Genomic DNA, 19,683 nt, shown 5'->3' with positions numbered 1-19,683 from the left:
ACAGAATTGATTTGTCTCCTTCCCATTCCCCTTCCCCATTCTCTGCACAAGATGAAAGAGTTGAGAAAAGCCTGGAACAATTAAGAATAGAGGTATTAATAGGGGATGAGAGGGAAAGGAATTTAACTTCTGAAACTGACCTGCTTTGCTGATGGAAGTGCAGTGTGATATTTCCTTGCTTACTGAGCAATAAAGTTGATTACTGTCAAGCCGTGCCTATTTCTGATTACAGCATTGAGACACAGATGGAAGGGCTTTTCATGAAAGCCTGACAGACAGAGGTTTTCAACCTTTTTGAGTCCACGGCACCCTTGACCAACTACATTCTTTCTGCAGCACCCCTGTGGGGCTCAGGAGCCCAGTTATGTCACCCCTTGCCATGCAGAGCTGGCAGCCTCCCACACTTTTTCAAACACCCTCCCTCATAGCATGTTCCCTCAGCCTCCTCTTCTCTCACGTCTCCTTGGGAGACCTCCGGGCAGCTGCTGCCGCCGTTCCTGGTCGGAGCTGCCCCCTACCTCCTTCCCCCTAACACTGTTCCACAGGGACCTTGGAAGCACCCCCTGGCCAGCGCCCAAGGCACTATTCACCTGGGGAGCTTAAAGCCAAGGCTGTACAAGCCTAAGGGAGGCCGAGTCACAAGAGGGCATCAGAGGAGGGAGCGAAGGAAAGAGGGACAGAGGCCAGTGTTGTCCGCTGCACCCCTGTCCATCATTTAAGGCACCCCAGGATGCCATGGCACAGGTTCAAGACATCTCTCTCATACTCTGGTAGGAAACAATACTTCAGAAAACTGTCAGGGTGGCCCATCAGTGTAAGGTAGTAAGAGGCACTGTTATGCCATCCAGATGTTTCAGGACTCCAGCTTCCATCATTCTTTATAATAGTGGTTTGTTGTGAGTTTGTGGGAGCTGCCATTTAGCAACATCTGGAGGGCCACAGATTGACTATCCCTGGTGCAAATAAGAGTGGGGAGTAGAAAAAGGCTCCATCTCTAGGGTGATATTGATCTGCCAGGGGTATTTCAAGTATTAGAGACTTCTGAGTCTAGAGCAGTTTCTACGTATGGCAGGGTGAATCACTTCCTATCTCCCTTCAAAGCCCCGTGTCAACTGAGGTATGAGATTCCAGAAGTGTAGAAATCCAAGTTTATCCTGGGAGTTCTGAAATTGGTGTCTTTTTGTGCCTAGAATTTCTAGTGGAGTGCCCTTGTGATTTCCGGTTTGGAGCACTTTTAAATGTTCTGCTTCATTATATTATGAACAACACAAATGAATACATACATAAATAAATGTAGGGGCTTAAAAATGAATCACATAAAACATGATCCATTATTTAAGAGAACTACTGTCACCATGAAATTGTCACTTTCCATTCATTTCTTAAAATAATCAGTACATGTAGGGGGATGGTTGGTTTGGTAATTAGCACAGTGGCATTTCTTGATTGGCTTCCTTGAGGTGTGATGACGCAAGCTGCCCAATGTATATATAGTCTAAATACAGAAATGACAAACTATTCTGTTATTTACATCTTCCTCCGTATCAGCTGCTCTCTGTTATTCAGCTCAGGCCTCACCACAATAATGTAGCATTTAGGGGAAAAGATGCAACCCAGCAGCCCAGCACTGGAAGCCAAGATGGAGAAGATCTCCACAGCCACCATGTATTTTCCTCTGGTGCTCAAATACGTAGGAATAAAGGAGAACCAAACACTGCAGAAGACCAGCATGCTGAAGGTGATGAACTTGGCTTCATTGAAGCTGTCTGGCAACTTCCTGGCTAAGAAGGCCACAGTGAAGCTGATAATGGCCAGGAACCCCATGTAGCCCAAAACACCATAGAACATGAGAACTGACCCTTCATTACATAAGAATATAATTTCTTCACTGCTTGAGTGCATGTCCACATCTGGGAATGGGGCAGAGGTTGCCAGCCAGAAGGCACAGATTCCTACTTGAATCACAGAGCAGGAAAGGACAATGGAGTAAGCCAGTTTTTTGCCTACCCACTTCCTGATTGTGGAATCTGGCTTGGTAGCCATGAATGCCAAAACCACTGAAATAGTCTTGGCCAAGATGCTGGAGAGGGCCACAGAGAAGACAATGCCAAAAGCCGTTTGTCGGAGTGGGCAGGTTGCCTTATTAGGCATTCCAATGAACATCAAGGAGCAGAGGAAACACAAGAGGAGGGAGATGAGGAGAATGTAAGTGAGGCTTCTGTTATTGGCTTTGACGATGGCAGTGTTCCGGTGCTTAATGAAAATGCCAAGTACCATAGCAGTGATCAGAGATAATAAAAGCGCAGAGAAAGTTGAAACCATGGCCAAAGTTTCACCAAAGCCTAGGAGGTTTGGTTTCTTGGGAATGCACTCATTCTGCTCTGCATTTGGATATTGATGCGGAGGACATCTGGCACAGGTTTCCAACCCTGAAAAAAGGTTGCATGACAATTGGAAACAATCCAGTATATGCTGAAGAGTGGGTTTTTTTAAATTCCCCTTACCATGTACTAACTTTATGTCTTGTCGCATCAAAACAGACTTGGGGTGGAGCTACAGTAGTGGTTAATAACAATAAAATGCATTATTAAAATGTGTACAACCCATAAAATGTGAAGGAGAGGAAGAAGAAGATTTAAGTCCACAAAGTGCCTCGTTCTTAGAGAAAAGACCACCACTTCTAATAGAGCCTCCCTTCTCCAAAGCTTTAGTGTCTTCCAGGACAGTACAAATTTTTTATCTTGTTGCATCAAAACAGACCGGGAGGACCCACACTCACAGTTTATAACGTTAAAATATGTTATTAAAATTTGGCAGCAGAGAAGTGATCCACTAGCAATAGGAGAATGCATTAAACTTTATAAAGCGTTACATGCAATAATGTTGGAAAATCTTTACATTATGCATATAGTCATGTTATACAACCTAGAAATAACTTGTATATGCTAATGTGGCATCTCTCACCCTTCTCATTTGAGAACATCCCATGAGGACATGGATCACAAGCATAACAACAGAACTTCTTGCCCTCCTTCTTTTTCTTCTCATAACCAGGAAGACAGTTGGCATTACATAATGAAAGGGGTGGCACCTATCCAAAGAGACACAAAGAGGTGGATATTTAGAAAATGTTTCAGGGATTCATCTAACATCAGGTGATCTATCAGTAAATAGGAGGGCCAGAAATGTTAAATGTAGGATCCACACTCTCAATATATTCAAATCTCTTCATCCTTCATATAAAGGAATTGGGAATGGAATTTAGCAAATATTGGGTTAACAATCCTGAAAGGAAAATGGGTGTTGGCATTAAAACATTCCAAAAATGTTTATTAGTGTGAACTTGAAAGTCAATATTCCAATGGTACTTTACTTTATACAGAATTTATTTATTTATGTAGGCCGACATTGGCACTGTTGGATATATAACAGAATTAAGGCAGATCGAATACATATATTTTGAAGTTGTAAAATAATAATTCCTTAATGGGCAGAAGTACTGAAGAGTTCTCTTTTTTTTTTTATAATATTTTTATTCAACAATTTTTATATTCATACAAACAAAACATACATGAACAAACAGAAGACAAAAACAAAACAAAAAACAAGTACCATTTCATGTCCTAATTTCTTAAACCTTTCTTCTTCGACTTCCTCATGCCTCCCGTTTCTGTATTCCAAATTCTAATCAATTGTTCAGCAAATCTTCCCTTATTTTGCTGTAAATTTAAGCTAATCATCCTTATTCTCCTTGTCTTAACCATTACTAATAGTAACCATTTACTTTAGTCCAACATCATTCTAACTGTCATTAATTTTGTAATATTTCTTTAAATAGTCCTTAAACTTTTTCCATTCTTCTTCCGCCGCTTCTTTTCCCTGGTTTCGGATTCTGCTCGTCATTTCTGCCAAGCCCATGTAGTCCATCACCTTCATCTGCCATTCTTCCAGTGTGGGTAGATCCTGTGTCTTCCAGTACTTTGCAATGAGTATTCTAGCTGCTGTCGTAGCATACATAAAAAAAGTTATATCTGTCTTTAACACCCCTTGGCCGACAATGCCCAAGAGAAAGGCCTCTGGTTTCTTAGGGAAGGTATATTTAAATACCTTTTTCAGTTCATTATAAATCATTTCCCAGAATGCCTTAATCTTCGGGCACGTCCACCAGAGGTGAAAAAATGTACCTTCCTTTTCCTTACATTTCCAACATTTATTGTCAGGCAAGTGGTAGATCTTTGCAAGCTTGACTGGGGTTATGTACCACCTATAAATCATTTTCATTATATTTTCTCTTAAGGCATTACATGCCGTGAATTTCATCCCGGTGGTCCACAACTTTTCCCAGTCAGCGAACAAAATATTATGACCAATGTCCTGAGCCCATTTAATCATAGTTGATTTAACCATTTCATCTTGTGTATTCCATTTCAGCAGCAAGTTATACATTTTTGACAAATTCTTAGTACTGGATTCTAACAGTTCAGTCTCTAATTTTGATTTTTCCACCTGGAAGCCAATTTTACTGTCCAATTTAAACACTTCATTTATTTGATGATAGTGCAGCCAATCTCTCACCTTCCCTTTTAATTTTTCAAAACTCTGCAATCTCAATTTGTCCCCTTCCTTTTCCAGAATTTCCCAATATCTTGGCCATTTCGACTCCATATTTAACTTTTTAACTGCCTTAGCTTCCATTGGCGACAACCACCTTGGAGTTTTATTTTCCAGCAAATCTTTATATCTGACCCAGACATTTAATAGTGCTTTTCTGACAATATGGTTTTTAAAACTTTTGTGCGCTTTAACCTTGTCATACCACAGATATGCATGCCACCCAAAAATATTGTTAAAACCTTCCAAATCCAAAATGTCTGTGTTTTCAAGAAGCAGCCAATCTTTTAGCCAGCAGAAAGCTGCCGCTTCATAGTACAATTTAAAGTCTGGCAGGGCAAACCCCCCTCTTTCCTTTGAATCCGTTAATATCTTAAATTTTATTCTGGGCTTCTTGCCCTGCCAGACAAATTTAGATATATCTTTCTGCCACTTCTTGAAACAATCCATTTTATCCATTATTTGTAATGCTTGAAACAAAAACAACATTCTTGGCAATACATTCATTTTTATAACTGCAATTCGGCCTAACAAGGAAAGCTTCAAGTTTGACCAAATCTCCAAATCTTTTTTCACTTCTGTCCAAGTTTTTTCATAATTGTCTTTAAATAAATTCACATTCTTAGCTGTCATATTCACACCCAGGTATTTCACTTTTTTAACCACAGTCAACCCCGTCTCATTCTGAAACCTTTCTTTTTCAGTCTGTGTTAAATTTTTCTCCAATACCTTAGTTTTTAACTTATTCAATTTAAATCCTGCCATTTGACCAAACTCTTGAATTATTTCCAAAACTCTTTTCGTACTAGCTTCTGGCTCTTGTAAAGTAAGTACTAGGTCATCTGCAAATGCTCTCAATTTGTATTGTTTAGCTCCGACCTGAACCCCTTTAACCAACTGGTCCTTCCTAATCATATTAAGCAAAACCTCCAGGACCGATATAAAAAGTAATGGGGAGATAGGGCACCCCTGACGTGTCCCTTTTTCAATCTTGAACTCTTCTGTTACCACATTATTTACAATTAATTTTGCTTTCTGTTCAGAGTATATTGCACCTATACCATTTTCAAACCCTTGGCCTACCCCCATCCCCCGGAGGTTCTTCAACATGAAACTCCAAGATATATTGTCAAAGGCTTTCTCGGCGTCCACAAATATCAAAACAGCCTTAGTATTTATATTCACTTCCAGCTTCTCCAAAATGTCAATTATGTTCCTTACATTATCCGACAAATGCCTTTTCGGGAGAAAGCCCGCTTGGTCCCCATGAATCTCCTCCATCAAAACTCTTTTCAGTCTCTTTGCTAAAACATCAGCAAAGATTTTGTAATCCACATTTAGTAACGAGATGGGTCGGTAGTTCTTAAGTTGGGTCTTTTCAGTCTCTGTCTTTGGTATAAGTGTAATGTAGGCCTCCCTCCACGTATCTGGTGCCCTTCTCCCCTCAATAATTTCATTGCAGACTTCCTTCAAGGGTTGTATAAGCCCTTCCTTCAAGACTTTGTAATATTTGGAAGTCAATCCATCCGGTCCAGGTGATTTGCCCAACGTCATGTTTTGAATGGCATCTTCTATTTCCTGTGCTGATATCTCCTGGTTCAAAATTGTCTTACTTTCCTGCGAAATCTTTTTCAGCCCATTTTTCTCGAGGAATTGTTGTATATCTGTTTCTTTCTGCGGCCCTTGTGTATACAGTTGTCTAAAGTAGCTCTGAAAACAGTTCCTAATTTCCACTGGGTTACATATGTTCTTTCCCTCCACTTCTAAGTTTGTTACCGTGTTGAGTTTTTGTCTCTTCTTTATTTGCCAAGCCAATAACTTGCCACATTTATCTGCAGATTCAAAAGTCTTTTGTCTCATTTGTTTAATTTTCCATTCTATTTCTTGATTCATCAGTTCCATATATTGTGTTTGGTACAATTTAATTTCTCTTAAAATCTCTTGCGATTTTGGCTTCAGTCTTAATTTCCTTTCCCCTTCTTTTATCTTTTCCAAAATTTTCTCTTTCCTCTCATTTTGCTTTCTTTTCTTTAATGTATTTTGTTGTATCAAAAACCCTCTCATCACGGCTTTACTTGCGTCCCACACTATTCTTTTTTCTACTTTAGTCCTTAAATTAATTTCAAAATAATCTTTCAGAGTTTTTTGGGCCTTTTTACAGATCTCCTCGTCTCTAAATAAGGTGTCATTCATTCTCCATCTGAAGGAACCAGTTGTTGTTTGCTTCATCACCATCTTTACTGCGTTATGGTCGGAGAGAGTTTTTGGGCAGATTTCCACTTTCTTTATATTCGACGCCATACTGCTAGTCACCCAAATTTGGTCAATCCGAGTCCATGTCATTTTGGCTTCAGAAAAGAAGGTTCCCTCTCTCTCTAATGGGTGTTTTGTTCTCCAAATGTCAATCAAGTCCATATTGTCAGTCATTTCAAAAAAAGTTTTTGGTAGTCTTCCATCTTTTGTAACTACCTGTCTTTGTGCTTTGTCCATATTTGTTGAAACTACTCCATTCATGTCCCCCATCATGATTAATTTATAATCCATATAGTCCATTAAAGTCTCATGCAACTTCTTAAAAAATTCTGCTTTCCCTTCATTTGGTGCATATATTCCCACTGTCAAAAATTTTTCTCCTTGGAATTGAATTTCAATTGCCAAATATCTTCCTTGGTCATCTTTAAAGATTTGTTTCGGTTGCAGATTTTCCTTTGCGTAGATCACCACTCCTCTCTTTTTTACTCTGTCTGAAGATATAAATTCTTGTCCCAGTCTCTTGTTTATTAATAATTTTCTGTGTGCTCTTGTCACATGAGTCTCTTGTAGGCAAATCAAGTCCAATTGATCTTTCTTTAGAGCATGAAATATATTTTTCCTTTTTCGGGGATTATTTAGACCGTTACAATTCCAGGTTAGAAGTTGCAAAGCCATGATGGGGTTACTTGCTTCCTCCTACAGCTCCCAGTTGTTGTTCGTCTTTTGTCGGTGGTTCTATGTCCGTATCTAGTGATCCCTTGCTTGAAGGGTGTCCTTCTCCTGGATAGGTCTCTTTCTGTAGGTCTTCTTCGTGTTCTCCCAGGAACTTGTCTTTATCACTCACTGTTTTTATTCTTCTTTTCTTCCCCTTGTATTTAAAAGACAAGCCTTGGGGAAACTCCCACCTGAATAGTATGTAGTTCCTTTTCAGCAGTGTCACCAAATCCTTGTAAGGACCTCTTGCATCCAAAATACTTTTGGGAATGTCTTTAAAGATCTCAATATAGAAATCTTCAATTCGAAGGGTTGTTTGGTAGTGCAGGTTCAATATTTTATCTCTCTCTTCCTTGGATCTTAAAGTTATCAGGCAATCTCTGGGTCTATTCTTCCTCTGTCTTATTCCCAACCTAAATGCACTCTCTATCTTGAACTCTTCTTCTTTCAGCTCCTGCTTCCAAAAGTCAGAAAACTCCTTTGTCAGGTAATCCACCAAGTTATCTCCTTCCTTTTCCGGCACAAGTCTGATCCTCAAGTTCTTCTCCTTGCGTTGCATATCCTGCATAGAAAGTGCCAGTTCATACTCATCTAGTTTCCTGTACACCGGTGGAAATTTTTCCTCAGCAGCAGTAGCAATTTCCTTAGCTTCCTCAGCTATCTTTCGTGTTGTGGATGAATCTTCCAGTAATTTCCCAATTGCTTCTGCATTTGAGTTCACTTTGTTCCCGAGGTCAGTTATACTTTTAGTATTTAAATCAATTTTCCCAGAGATTTCTTCAATTTTCTTATTTGTTTCAGCTCCTTGCTTCTTTAATTCCTCTAAAGAATCATTTATTTTCCCCAATGCCTTTGCAAACGCTTCCTCAGAAGACATTGTTTTCACTTTTACCTTTGTGACAGCTGCAGTTCCCGAGGCCCCTGATACAGAGGCCCTTCTTTGCATAGAAAGATCAGCTTTGTATTGTCTACCAGATCTCAAAGTTGTTTCTTGTGAATTTTCTTTCTGTTTACCATCTGCCATAACAAAGTCTTTCACTCAAGGTCATTCCCACACTCTTAAGCTGTCAGTAGGAAAAAGTTCTCAGGCTTTAAATTCACTTGTTACTGAAACTGTTCACAAATCCTCTAGAGGGCGTAAAGTCAGTTCTTAAACTTCAAGTTGTTCCCACACCTTCCAAAAGGCAAAAGCCCTCCTAGTCCCTTTGTTTGTAAAAGATCCAAATCAATAGTATCCTGCTGAAGAGTTCTCTTTCAGAAGTCCACTGTGGTTAAACTTTACCTAGTGCTCTTTTTCTTTACAATATATATTCTCAAAGTATGAGCAATCATATTGCCATCTTTAGTTCTAATAAAACTGAGATCTCCTTGTGCGGATTTGATGTCCTTTATGTGGAGGTGTACCTAGGCTCCCTTGTGCACTTGGCAAGGAGCTATTTTTGCATCCCCACCATCCCTTGCACCATTGGCAAGGAGATATCAGTGCTTCCAAAGTTGGAAGAGACCATGGAACAGGAACTTCTAAAGTTTGCTTTTCATCACCTTTTGTGCTCCTCCTGGGCCATCAGGGTTGGGTCTGCTCTGCTCCTCCCCCTGCCTTCCTTTGTCTGCCTGCCTGTCTGCTTGCCTGCCTTCCTCGCTTGGCATACCACCTGCCCGCCTTATATCTATTACAACTCCATCCACTAGCCTCTCTTTTCTTCCCTCCAAGCTAAGCTTTGCACTCTACTCACACTTACAACAGTGCCAACAACTAACTAGGGATGTGGAACTGGACCGCTGCTCTGATGGCCAACGCCAGTGGTGTCATGGGCCAGGAGTCGGTTTCACCTACCGAGCAGCAGCCTGAAGGAGCAGAAGGCGAAGTGACTTTACCTGCTGCTGATCTGCCTTCTTGCTCCTGATGAGAACCAGCTGGCTCCAGCTTTTTAAAGCAGGGTTTCCCACCTCAGTCAGTCGCTGTAAACAACATTTGTCATCCCTGATCAGACCTTGCTGCTTCTTGTTTCTCGTGACCTTTGACCCTTGGCTTTCTTGACCCCCGGATTGTCTGACTATATGAACTACGTGACCTGAGATACTCCTGACCTTACGACTGGACTGGAGTGTGTATATGGACTCTGCCTCCAGGCAAGTACCCCCTCTGAGATTTGGCTGGTTGGCTGGCTTCTCCCTCCTGGAGCTCAGCCATGGCTGGCAACACATGACTATGACAAGCACCTGGATTCCTCCCCCGAGGTACTGAGAGGAGCCTGCATGCCTTGCCCAGCAACCCATGGAGTACATGGATGGGCAGCCGGGCTCCAAGGCACTCTGAACAAGGCATGATTCGGGGGCTCCTCCTAGGTCTGTGGCAGGGGCCAACCTGACAAACACCTCCATACACCCCTGCTTCTATCGTTCCAATTCAACACTAGAGTCTTAAGCGGCATCAGTGTGAACCTGAAAGATTCCAGTGTTTATGCATAATGATATGGTTAGCTTAGCATTCTATCTAATGCCACTAAGTGGAGAGCTGCCTTTAACAAACAAGCATTTTGTACGACACTCTCTGATAGTCATTTGTCCTTTTTAGTTTGACATGTCTTCTTTGCACGTTGCTCTTTTTGGAGCAGTGGTTCATTTTATATTTACAAAAGAATTATTAGTAGCAGTGTTATTAGTAGTGGCAGCACTTCCCTTTTCACCTCAAGTGGCAAAACATGTCTGTTGAATAGTTGCAATGCCCAATATCTGGTTATGGGCCCAGCACTGAGTATATGACTGCCCATTTTTGGACTCTGAGAAAGGTTTGAAGTCTACTCCTTCTGTTGGTGTGGTACTGGAAGATTTCCAGGCTGACTGACCATGTTACAGAAGCCAAGAAAGCTCTTACGTTTCCACAGCTGACAGATGAGAATTATAGTTCATGGTCGTTTTGTGTGGAGGCACTTTTGACCTCTTGTGATATGTGGCAGTATGTTACTGAGGACCTTGCTGACCCCATGAATGATCCTTGGACGATAGGAGATGCGAAAGCCAGGGCAATAATTAATTTGGCTGTCAGATACCAACAAGTGGTTTACATAAGGAATAAGAAAACTGCCAAGCAAATGTGGGAAGGTCTTGCAGCAGAACTTCTTAGGAAGGAGTCTGTGTCTTATTAATGTTTTTCAAGCAGCTTTACCAGACAAAGCTGCAGCCTGGCGGTGATTTGGGGGCACACTTAAGGTGTTTGGAGGAGAAACGTGATGAATTGATTCGAAGGGACATGGTGATACCTGATATTCAGTATGTATTTATCATTCTTTGTTCCCTTCATGAAGACTTTGATGGTCTAGCTGGCCAGATATCTACCATTCCACCAGCACAATTAAAAGTGGAAGGGGTAACGGCAAGATTAATGGGAGAGTTAGACCGAAGGGAGGCTTGTGCGATAAGCACGGCTGGTTCCAGAAATAATGAGGATATCCGTATGCGGACTTGCGGTGACACGACTGCATTAAAAGTTGCCAAGCGTTTTTTCTGCAATAAACAACGACATTTTGCAAAGGATTGCAGATCCAAAAAAACCACACAAGGTACTCCCAAATCTGGTTCAGCTCAACAATCACAGTCATCACCCCAGCAGCAGCCACCATATCGTAAAGGCAGATACGAGCTACAAGCTTTTCACACTCAGACGGCAAGTCATAAAAGGATTAAAAGTGCCAAGTGGATTTTTTTGTTGTTGACTGTGGAGCTTTGAGGCATATTTGCAATGATCAGAGTTTTTGTTAATAGCTTTTGTTAATAGATGCATCACAACATGGACATTCTATTTATCATTTGGATATAAACACTGCATATTGGTTTGCAGATTTGCTTTTAAACCATGCAAAGATATTTTTGCATCTCTTCAGTGATTCCATCTGTGTGGTCTACTCTGCACGCACTCTGCAGCATGTTCCAAATGACCAATAATGCCACCCCTATGTGCAGTGATTTCCTTACCTGAGTGAAGGCTCTGTGCCATTGGATTCTGTCCCCATTAATGGTGAGCTCTTTTCCAGGAGGAGCCTGAGGATCCAGCTTTCCGACTTTGACTCTAACATAGGAAGTATTTGGGAAAGTGATCAGGTTTGTAATATCAAATCCACCTGCTAATTCTCCATGTTCATTTAATGTGATTTCATCCCCAGCACTGTTGTTGAATGAGATTCTGTGCAGAAATGAGTGCAGCTAGGTGGAAAGAGAATCAAAAGCTCTATGAAGTGTTGTGAAAGTCTTACTAAGATAATTCAATAGTTTTCTGGGAAGAATATAAGTTCTTTTCCTCCAGGGGTCCCCCACTTCAGTTCCCTATGGAGAGCACCCAAATTTCGACAGCAGATCAAATAGAGAGGGAAATCGTGAATCAGTGTAAACTCAACAGTCATGAGATACACACATAAAGGCTGTAGATCTGCTTGTTTCAGAGCAGCCTTTGTTAAGATTCAAGCTGTAGAAGGGATTTGAGATGATGGGCAAGAAAAGGGCAAGGAGCATATGTTCTCAAGATATTATATTAATGCAACATGGAGACATTTAGTTATAGCCCTCATGTTAGGAGCTTGAGTTTCTCAGTTCAGGGCATCCATGATTTCTGTTTGTGTGTAGCTGTATGTTGCTCTGTATTAGTTACTGTGCATTTAGTCAATGTAAGCCCTCTTCTGATAACCAAGAAACCTCTTTTTGTGTAGTCTTGTGTTAGTATATGTTCCTTGGTAACAGCGACCATTTAGGACACACAGTAGAGGAGTGTGCAATTGTTTCCCCATATGAAAGTCCTCACATCTAAAGGGAATATGTTCTAGGTGGACATGTGAAGGGGCTCCCACAGCAATCTATGGCAGACTAGCTACAACCTTTGCCACGCCTCTAGATGCACTGGACTCTTCCACTAGCCATCACATATCCAACACAAGGGGAGGGCATCAGCTCTTGGCTACAGCATGTCACACCACTGTGCTCTACACAGGACATAAGAAATGAGAGGGGCTGTGTTGAAGATATACAGACTGTCCCTAGAATTCATGTTCTGCTATAAGAAAGTCAGCCTGCCACTGAAAAGAATCTTTGCTGATCATGATTAAAGAATGGAAAGAATAAGCAGGTAAACTGTCCCCAACTCCATCTCTACTAATTCCCCTGGCACACTACCCACTATTCCACCATGCAGCACAAAATCTCTGGATAAAAACATGGCAGGCCAAAGGCTTATACCGCCTAGCAGACTTCTACAAAAGCAGAAAACCCTTATCAACACAAGAAATACAAGACAAACTAGGGGCTACCCAGATGTCCTGGCTATCCCATCACCAAGTACATGCCCTCCTAAACAACCCAGTAGTAACCCAGGTCAACAGCAACAGGATGGTATCCACAATATACAAAATCCTGCTCCAAAATCCCATATTCTCCTCAACATAATAAAAAAACAGTGGGAAGACACTATAGGCTATGAGATTAACCCCACCCAATGGACTAAAATGTGGTCTAAACCTCCCTTTAAATCGATATCAGCAAAAAGGAAAGAACTCACTCTGAAACTCACTTACAGATGATACCTAACACCATGGAAACTAGCACTAATACACCCTGGAACCTCACCAAGATGCTCGAGAGGATGCACCTCCATGGGCACATACCTCCATATATGGTGGGAATGTCCCCAAATCCAGCCCTTCTGTACAGCAATCATATAAGAAATATGCAAAATAACTAAGCAAGTATTAGAAGTCACCCCAGAACTGACCTCACTAAACATATTCCAAGATAATAATGACCACTCACATGATAAAGAAATATCATAGCCAGACACTGGAGAGACCTGTCAGGAGTAAGCATGGACCAATGGTATCAAATAGTATGGGAAACAGCTTTATTAGAAAAATGAACCAATAAACTGAAACTGACAAGGGGACAAAGAGAAGAAGACGCCTTCACCCCAGTATGGTTCCCCTTTATCACATACACAGCCCGACAACACAATAACAAGAATCTGCTGACAGCATACAAATCAATCTGGCTAGCCTGATTCAAAAATACACCCCCCCACCACCCCCGCCTCACTTCAGCGAACCAAAGACAAACAACCACACCCTAAGCCACCCCAACCTCTCTCAACACCAAACATATATAACAAGTGAATAGTCAGAGAACCCATACAAGTAACGCTGACCCAAAACCCCACACATACACTAAGTAGAAGAATAGAAGAATAACCACCCGACCCATTCCCCCACCCCCTCTTTCCCCTCTTTTCTTCCTAACAAAGCCCCCTCTTTTCTATCCCCTTTGTTTCCCCCTTGTTTAAACCAATTCATGAACCAAGAACTTATACATTGACCACTAATAATGAACCATATGTTGCAGATATTACTCCACATTTATTGTGCTATTTTTGTGATATACAAAGGACATGAGAAAATTGGTATACTTATTTGTATAACTTTATTCTTGTTTATAAAACCCAATAAAAAGTTATTTTTTTTTAAAAAAAATTGCTTTGATGTCAGAGAGGGGAAGTTCAAGCAAATATTTTCTAGAATCATAGGATCATATAATTATAGAGTTGGAAGGGATCACAATAAAATTAGTTAATGTTCATTTTGATGTATTAAGATTTATTATTTTATTTAATATAAATAATTGACAACCCATATCGTACATCAATGGAGTGCACAACACTGAGCATGTTATATAGTAAAGACTTTGTAACAGGAAACGCTACCTGCCAAGGCTCTACGTTCTGAAGAAAGAGTCTGTTTCCGTCAATTGTCCTTTTGCAGATGGCTTCAGATGAGCACCTAATATGTAAGGCATGTGCCAGAGCATAGACAGCATTATAGATATTGTAGCTGTGGCCGGTCATGCTCATTTCAAAATATGGTGTAGGGAGGTTCTCCAGCAATTCCTCTCCAGTACATGTACCCATAATGCCTGCCATTACAGTAGCGTTTGAAAGTGAACAACCAAACGATTGTTCCCAGAAATGCTTGATAAAACCATCTTCATCTTGTCCAGAAGGCTTTACATCCTGCAGAAAGTTTGAGAAGTCTTGAATCTCCTTGGAGTGAATCGTAATGGATATAGCACCTTGGAGCATTTGTATATTAATGTCAATAACTTTACTGAAAATTTGATTTGATATGAAATCTATTTGGGCTGCTGTAATCCATACTTTCCATTCAGGTTCTTTCCCCGCAAATTGCTGAAGAATTAGCCGAATCATAATCTTTGGAATTATAACACCTGTAAGCCATATAATAGATGTACTTTCTCCATATATAACAACTGCATTTGCTTTGCTTTTCATGAAATTTTGCGAGAAAAGCTTTGATTGATCCACTATATCAAATATGTTACCGCTGAAATGCAAAGAGTTTTCGGTTCTTTCTGTGAACGCTGAACAGATTCCATTCTTGAAAAGCATTGGTTCAATGGTCTGCAAGAACTGATCTCCAGCTTCATTAGCTGGAGTCATGAGCCCAACCCATTTCCATCTGAAATGCAGAAGTAACTGGATAATTCCCTTGTACTGAAGATCTTCATTGGGGACCATGCGATAAAAGGAAGCGAATTTGATGTGATCATTTATGGCCGGTTCAAATGAACCATATGAAATCTGAGAAAGAAAAAAGCCAAACTTTTCCATGTGGAAACAAGAATTCACAACACACTCATTTATCTAATATAAATCCTATGCATTCCATCTTTTCTAATCTTAGAGAAAGGGCCACCCTCCCATTTACATAGGAAAACGCACAAAACAAACAATCTTGCTCATTTATTTATATAGATATTAATTTCTATTATTGTGGTGTCATCACAGTCGCATACTTGTACACATGAATTATGTCAAAGTCAGGAGAGCATTTATCCCTGCTCTTTTCCACATACTGCTTGGATAAATCAACAAAACTTGATTGTGGAAATGGAGGGAGACAAACCATTGATCATGTTATTTTGGTCTATAACCTTTAAAGCTCTTTTAGAGAGACTTTGATGGTTTATGTACTAAGAACTCTCATGGGGGTTCTCCTGTAGATTTCCTGTGAACAACAATAAACCATATCCTATATAATGAATCAAAATGCCAGCAAAAATTAAGGCAACTAAAATGAAGTTCAGTAATGTAGCAGAACAACACAAAAATGGTACCACTATTTTTCTCTCCTCAAATGCCAGAAAAATAACAAGAAAATTGCTTTTCATTAGCCTCTGAAAGAGGACAGTGCTGAATAATATCACACTTCCACGAGGTGGGAATTTCATGATTCCTAGGGAGAGGGCCATTCTTGTCTTGAGTTATTTATGCCTGTGCAAGCGATTATCAACAGCTTGAATTGGGATTGGTACTTTTCAGACAGCTAGGACAATGCTTGCAGAATTGAAATAATGTGAGCCCAATCCTCCACTAAATATATTAAACACATCTTTGGGAACTTGGCTCCCTCATAAAAGTTGGTTTATGCGCATACTAACCTCCTCAAATATATTGATATATTGCAATGCAACCATTTTCCTTTGTTGACTTGATACTTATGAATCAACAGCTTCCTAGCTGAAGGAGTGTAGAGTGAACTACGGAATGATATATCCATATTATGTACCTGTGGGATTTTGTAAATGCCTAAGACATCTGCCATGGATGAGGAGGTGTCAGAGCTAAGTCCCCCAATGACTCCTACTATTTTTTTCTGATTTCCACATATGTAGTTGGGGACAAAGTGAAGTGATTTAAAGAGCAGATCCAGAGTGTTTTGGTAGGTCATCCTTGAATCAAAACAGCTATCATAGATGTGGAATCCAAGCGTGGCATTGGGCAAGATCTTGGGATTCCCATTGATTTCATCAACAGCAAACACCAAGGCGAGGATGTGTTGGTAGAACTTTCTAATCACCCTACAAATAAAGTGTGTTACTATTTTATGGGGAATAAAACAGTGCACAGCATCAAGATGTCAGAGATTCAACTGCCTCTGTTAAATATTCTTGTAAATATTGAAATTGCTTTGTGCTTTTAGAGTTAATGTTGGGGTGTCTCCTCCATCCAAGTCAAATTTTATGTTTGTCTGAACACAGGTTGAGAAGAGATCTTCACTTATGAAGCTTCAGGTTTTTTAACCATGTTGCTCTTTATCACTAGAAACAAGAACTGTGCCACATGGCTATGCTACAATTATTGAAATCAGTTCAATATCCCTTTGTCAGTACATAGCTGTCCCTAGCAATAGAAATGGTATGATATTAAATAAAGGAATTGGCAGCTGCCATTTTGAATATGAAGAATGCCCAGTGATGATCTAGCAGTGATGATGGTAAAAGGGCTCTCCTCCCATTATTACTAAGCGTATTTAAAATGTATCCCGGATTGTTTGCAATGTACTTTAGACATGGCTTCCATTTTGTACCATCCTTCACTAAAGCAGCTCAAGCTGGGCTTCATAGCTCTCCTCTCTCCCCTTGGATACTCACAAAAGTGCCTAAGTTGCAGGTGACCCAGAAAATGGAGATTTGAACCCAAAAGTTGCCATGATGTATTACTGTGGGCAGGAGGATCAATGGCTAGAGAGCAAGTGATGGTTATCTGAAACTGCATCAGCTCAAACACGGCTGAAGTTTCAAATCTTCATCTTTACCAGCACTGCGTCCACAACCAGCTATCAGGAAGAGCTTTTCAGTGTTGAATATTCTTTTGTCATCTGGCCAAGAGAGCATTTCTCTTATAACGTTAGCAGCCTGCTGCTACGTCTTTGGAAGCACTTTAGAGATGGAATCAGTCTCAGACAGAACTGCATGATACAATTGGAGCCTGTCAAATGGTATGCAGTGCACTCTCTGTTCCATTTGTGCTGGAACAGTTTTGATTATTGTGGCCAGAGGATGTAGTGAATGCACTTGAAGAAATGAAGTTGTCAAACTGACCTCTTGACCCTTGGCTGTCTTGGCCTTTAAATGGAGCTTTATAGGATTGACTGGCAGTGGCAAACTTGGGTACTATGACGCCTATTGCAAGGCTGAAAATTTGCACCCATGTAGGCCTTGCATTGCCTTCCCTTAGGAAGGAGTCAAAAGGCTCTGGCAGGGTCCTTGAATCCTTCCATCTAATTCTCAAAGCTGAAAAATTGCTAACTAGGCTTTGTGAAGGAGGCAGGAGGACTTCAGAACCTTGTCAGATCCTCATGGCCCTCTCCTCAAGCCCAGTGCCTGGCTTTCCTGGCTTTGAGGCAGTGCTCCCATGGCTCTGTCTCCAATGTGTGTACACTGCTCGCACAACCCTAATTCTGCCTCTTTGACTGGGGAAGTTCAGTGAATTTTCTATGCTTCACTGGATAATAGAGACATACTGTCCAACTTGAAGCAGGTTTTGGTGTGTCGCCTCTTTACTCTGAACCAAGAATAAAATATTCTTATAAATTCTTATGACTGTTTTTTTTAAAATAGATTAAAAATATTTTTTCATAGCATTTTTTCCAAAGCAAAAGTACTTTCTAGGTGGATATAAATGTCTAAGGAATAAAAGAAATAATCTTAAGGTCCATTTACTTACACTGGATTGTCAATAAAGTCGTGAGATGGGTGTTGATGGAAGGAAATGCTGGGGAATACGTAAAGGATATGAGACACTATGGCGCCAATGGTAAGGTCACCTTGTTCATACCATTCATGGGTAATATGCATAGGGTTATTTCTGCTGCAAACAACAGTGTGCACTTGGGGCACCATATTGGGTAGCAGTAGGAGAAGCAGCAGCAACAACATCCTCATCACAAATATCCTTCTACTCTCTACTATATTGTTACTATCATCAGCCTGACTTGAACAGGATGTATTTGGTGACAGCCGACTTTGGCAATTCTGTTGCCAATTAAAGGGTCAGGAATCCACTTTCACTGTTACCAAAAAAAGGAATTGAAAGCTAAATAATCTAGAGTGATTTGAAACTTGACCTATACAATGAAAGAGGGAAACTGAACTGACTGAAATAACAGAGCCTGGTCTCCTCTCTCGTCCCTTACCATAGCAGTGAATGGAACGCTGGGGTGCTTTTCATCGTTTCAGATTTAGTTTTTGATTCTTTATTTTTCATTCTACCTTCTGGAGCTATTCCAGGTGAGTTGATTATAGTAATTTTAATAATTACAGGGCAGATAACCTTTTGTGCTATGTTTTTGGACTCTGTGTTGCATCAGGAATGGGAAGATTTCTGAAGTAAACATATCGGTCACATCACAGAATCAGAGATTTGGAAGAGGTGTCTAAGGTCATCAAGTCCAGTCTTCTTGCTAATGCAGGACATCCATAACTACAAACAAAAATAAAATTTGTCTAATTTCCTACTGTTATTGGCCCACACACTCTCTGACATATGTAACATTTATTCCCCGTTGCTAGATCTTGGAAACAATGATGGAAAGGGTCCAAACCATATCAGGATATAGAGACCCTGGATATTACTGTCCTGATACTTTTGAAAGAACGCATATCTACTGTTTGAAGTAGAGTGGTATGCTTGGGAACAACTGTGCTATCCGTCTTTTACTCTAGTAAGAAGTAGTAATTCCAAAGACTAGGTGGTCTATCACTGTCAGGCAGTGATAGGCAGTATTTTTCCCTCCAGATGGACTACAGCTTTCATCATCCATGATAATAATAGCCAATTGTAAGCTGATGTGAGCTGTAGTCCAGCAACATCAGGAGGGCAACAGATTGGGTACCCTTGGTGTAAGGAAGGTTTGGGCTGTTGAAAAAATGCCTTGTGTCTGGTGTCATGCTGAACTGTCAGGGCTTTGTCAAGTATTTGAGCCCTCTGAGCCTGAAGCAGTATTCATGGGAATGTGACTCCCTTCCCAGCCCCATCTTCCTGACTCCCTTCCCAGCCCCATCTCAATGCAGGCATAAGATTACAGAAGCGTAGAAGTCCCAGTTTATTCTTGAAGTTTTAAGATTATGTGTGTGTGTGTGTGTGTGTGTGTGTAAGGCAGCTATAAAAACATTGACTGTGAAGAAATCTTTTAAGAAAGAATTTTATTTTGAAACAGTTGAATAGTTAGAGCAAAGAACAAACAAATATAACCCTTCCCACTTAACAGTGACTAG

General features: G+C 40.6%; 1 protein-coding gene across 1 annotated transcript; it reads right to left on the bottom strand.

The window, feature by feature from the left end:
• Positions 1–1,527: 1,527 nt before the first annotated feature.
• Positions 1,528–18,264, bottom strand: LOC128399043 (vomeronasal type-2 receptor 26-like). Its single transcript, XM_053360301.1, has 6 exons — positions 18,134–18,264; positions 16,194–16,485; positions 14,312–15,205; positions 11,551–11,778; positions 2,969–3,091; positions 1,528–2,283 (listed from the first exon to the last, which is right to left on the bottom strand). Exons 1-6 carry the CDS (start codon positions 18,262–18,264, stop codon positions 1,528–1,530), a joined length of 2,424 nt encoding a protein of 807 aa, XP_053216276.1.
• Between the last annotated feature and the right edge of the window lie 1,419 nt (positions 18,265–19,683).

This window comes from Podarcis raffonei, chromosome 13, assembly GCF_027172205.1.
Source record: "Podarcis raffonei isolate rPodRaf1 chromosome 13, rPodRaf1.pri, whole genome shotgun sequence".
Taxonomy (NCBI): Eukaryota; Metazoa; Chordata; class Lepidosauria; order Squamata; family Lacertidae; genus Podarcis; species Podarcis raffonei.
This window is presented reverse-complemented; position numbering and strand designations above follow the sequence as displayed.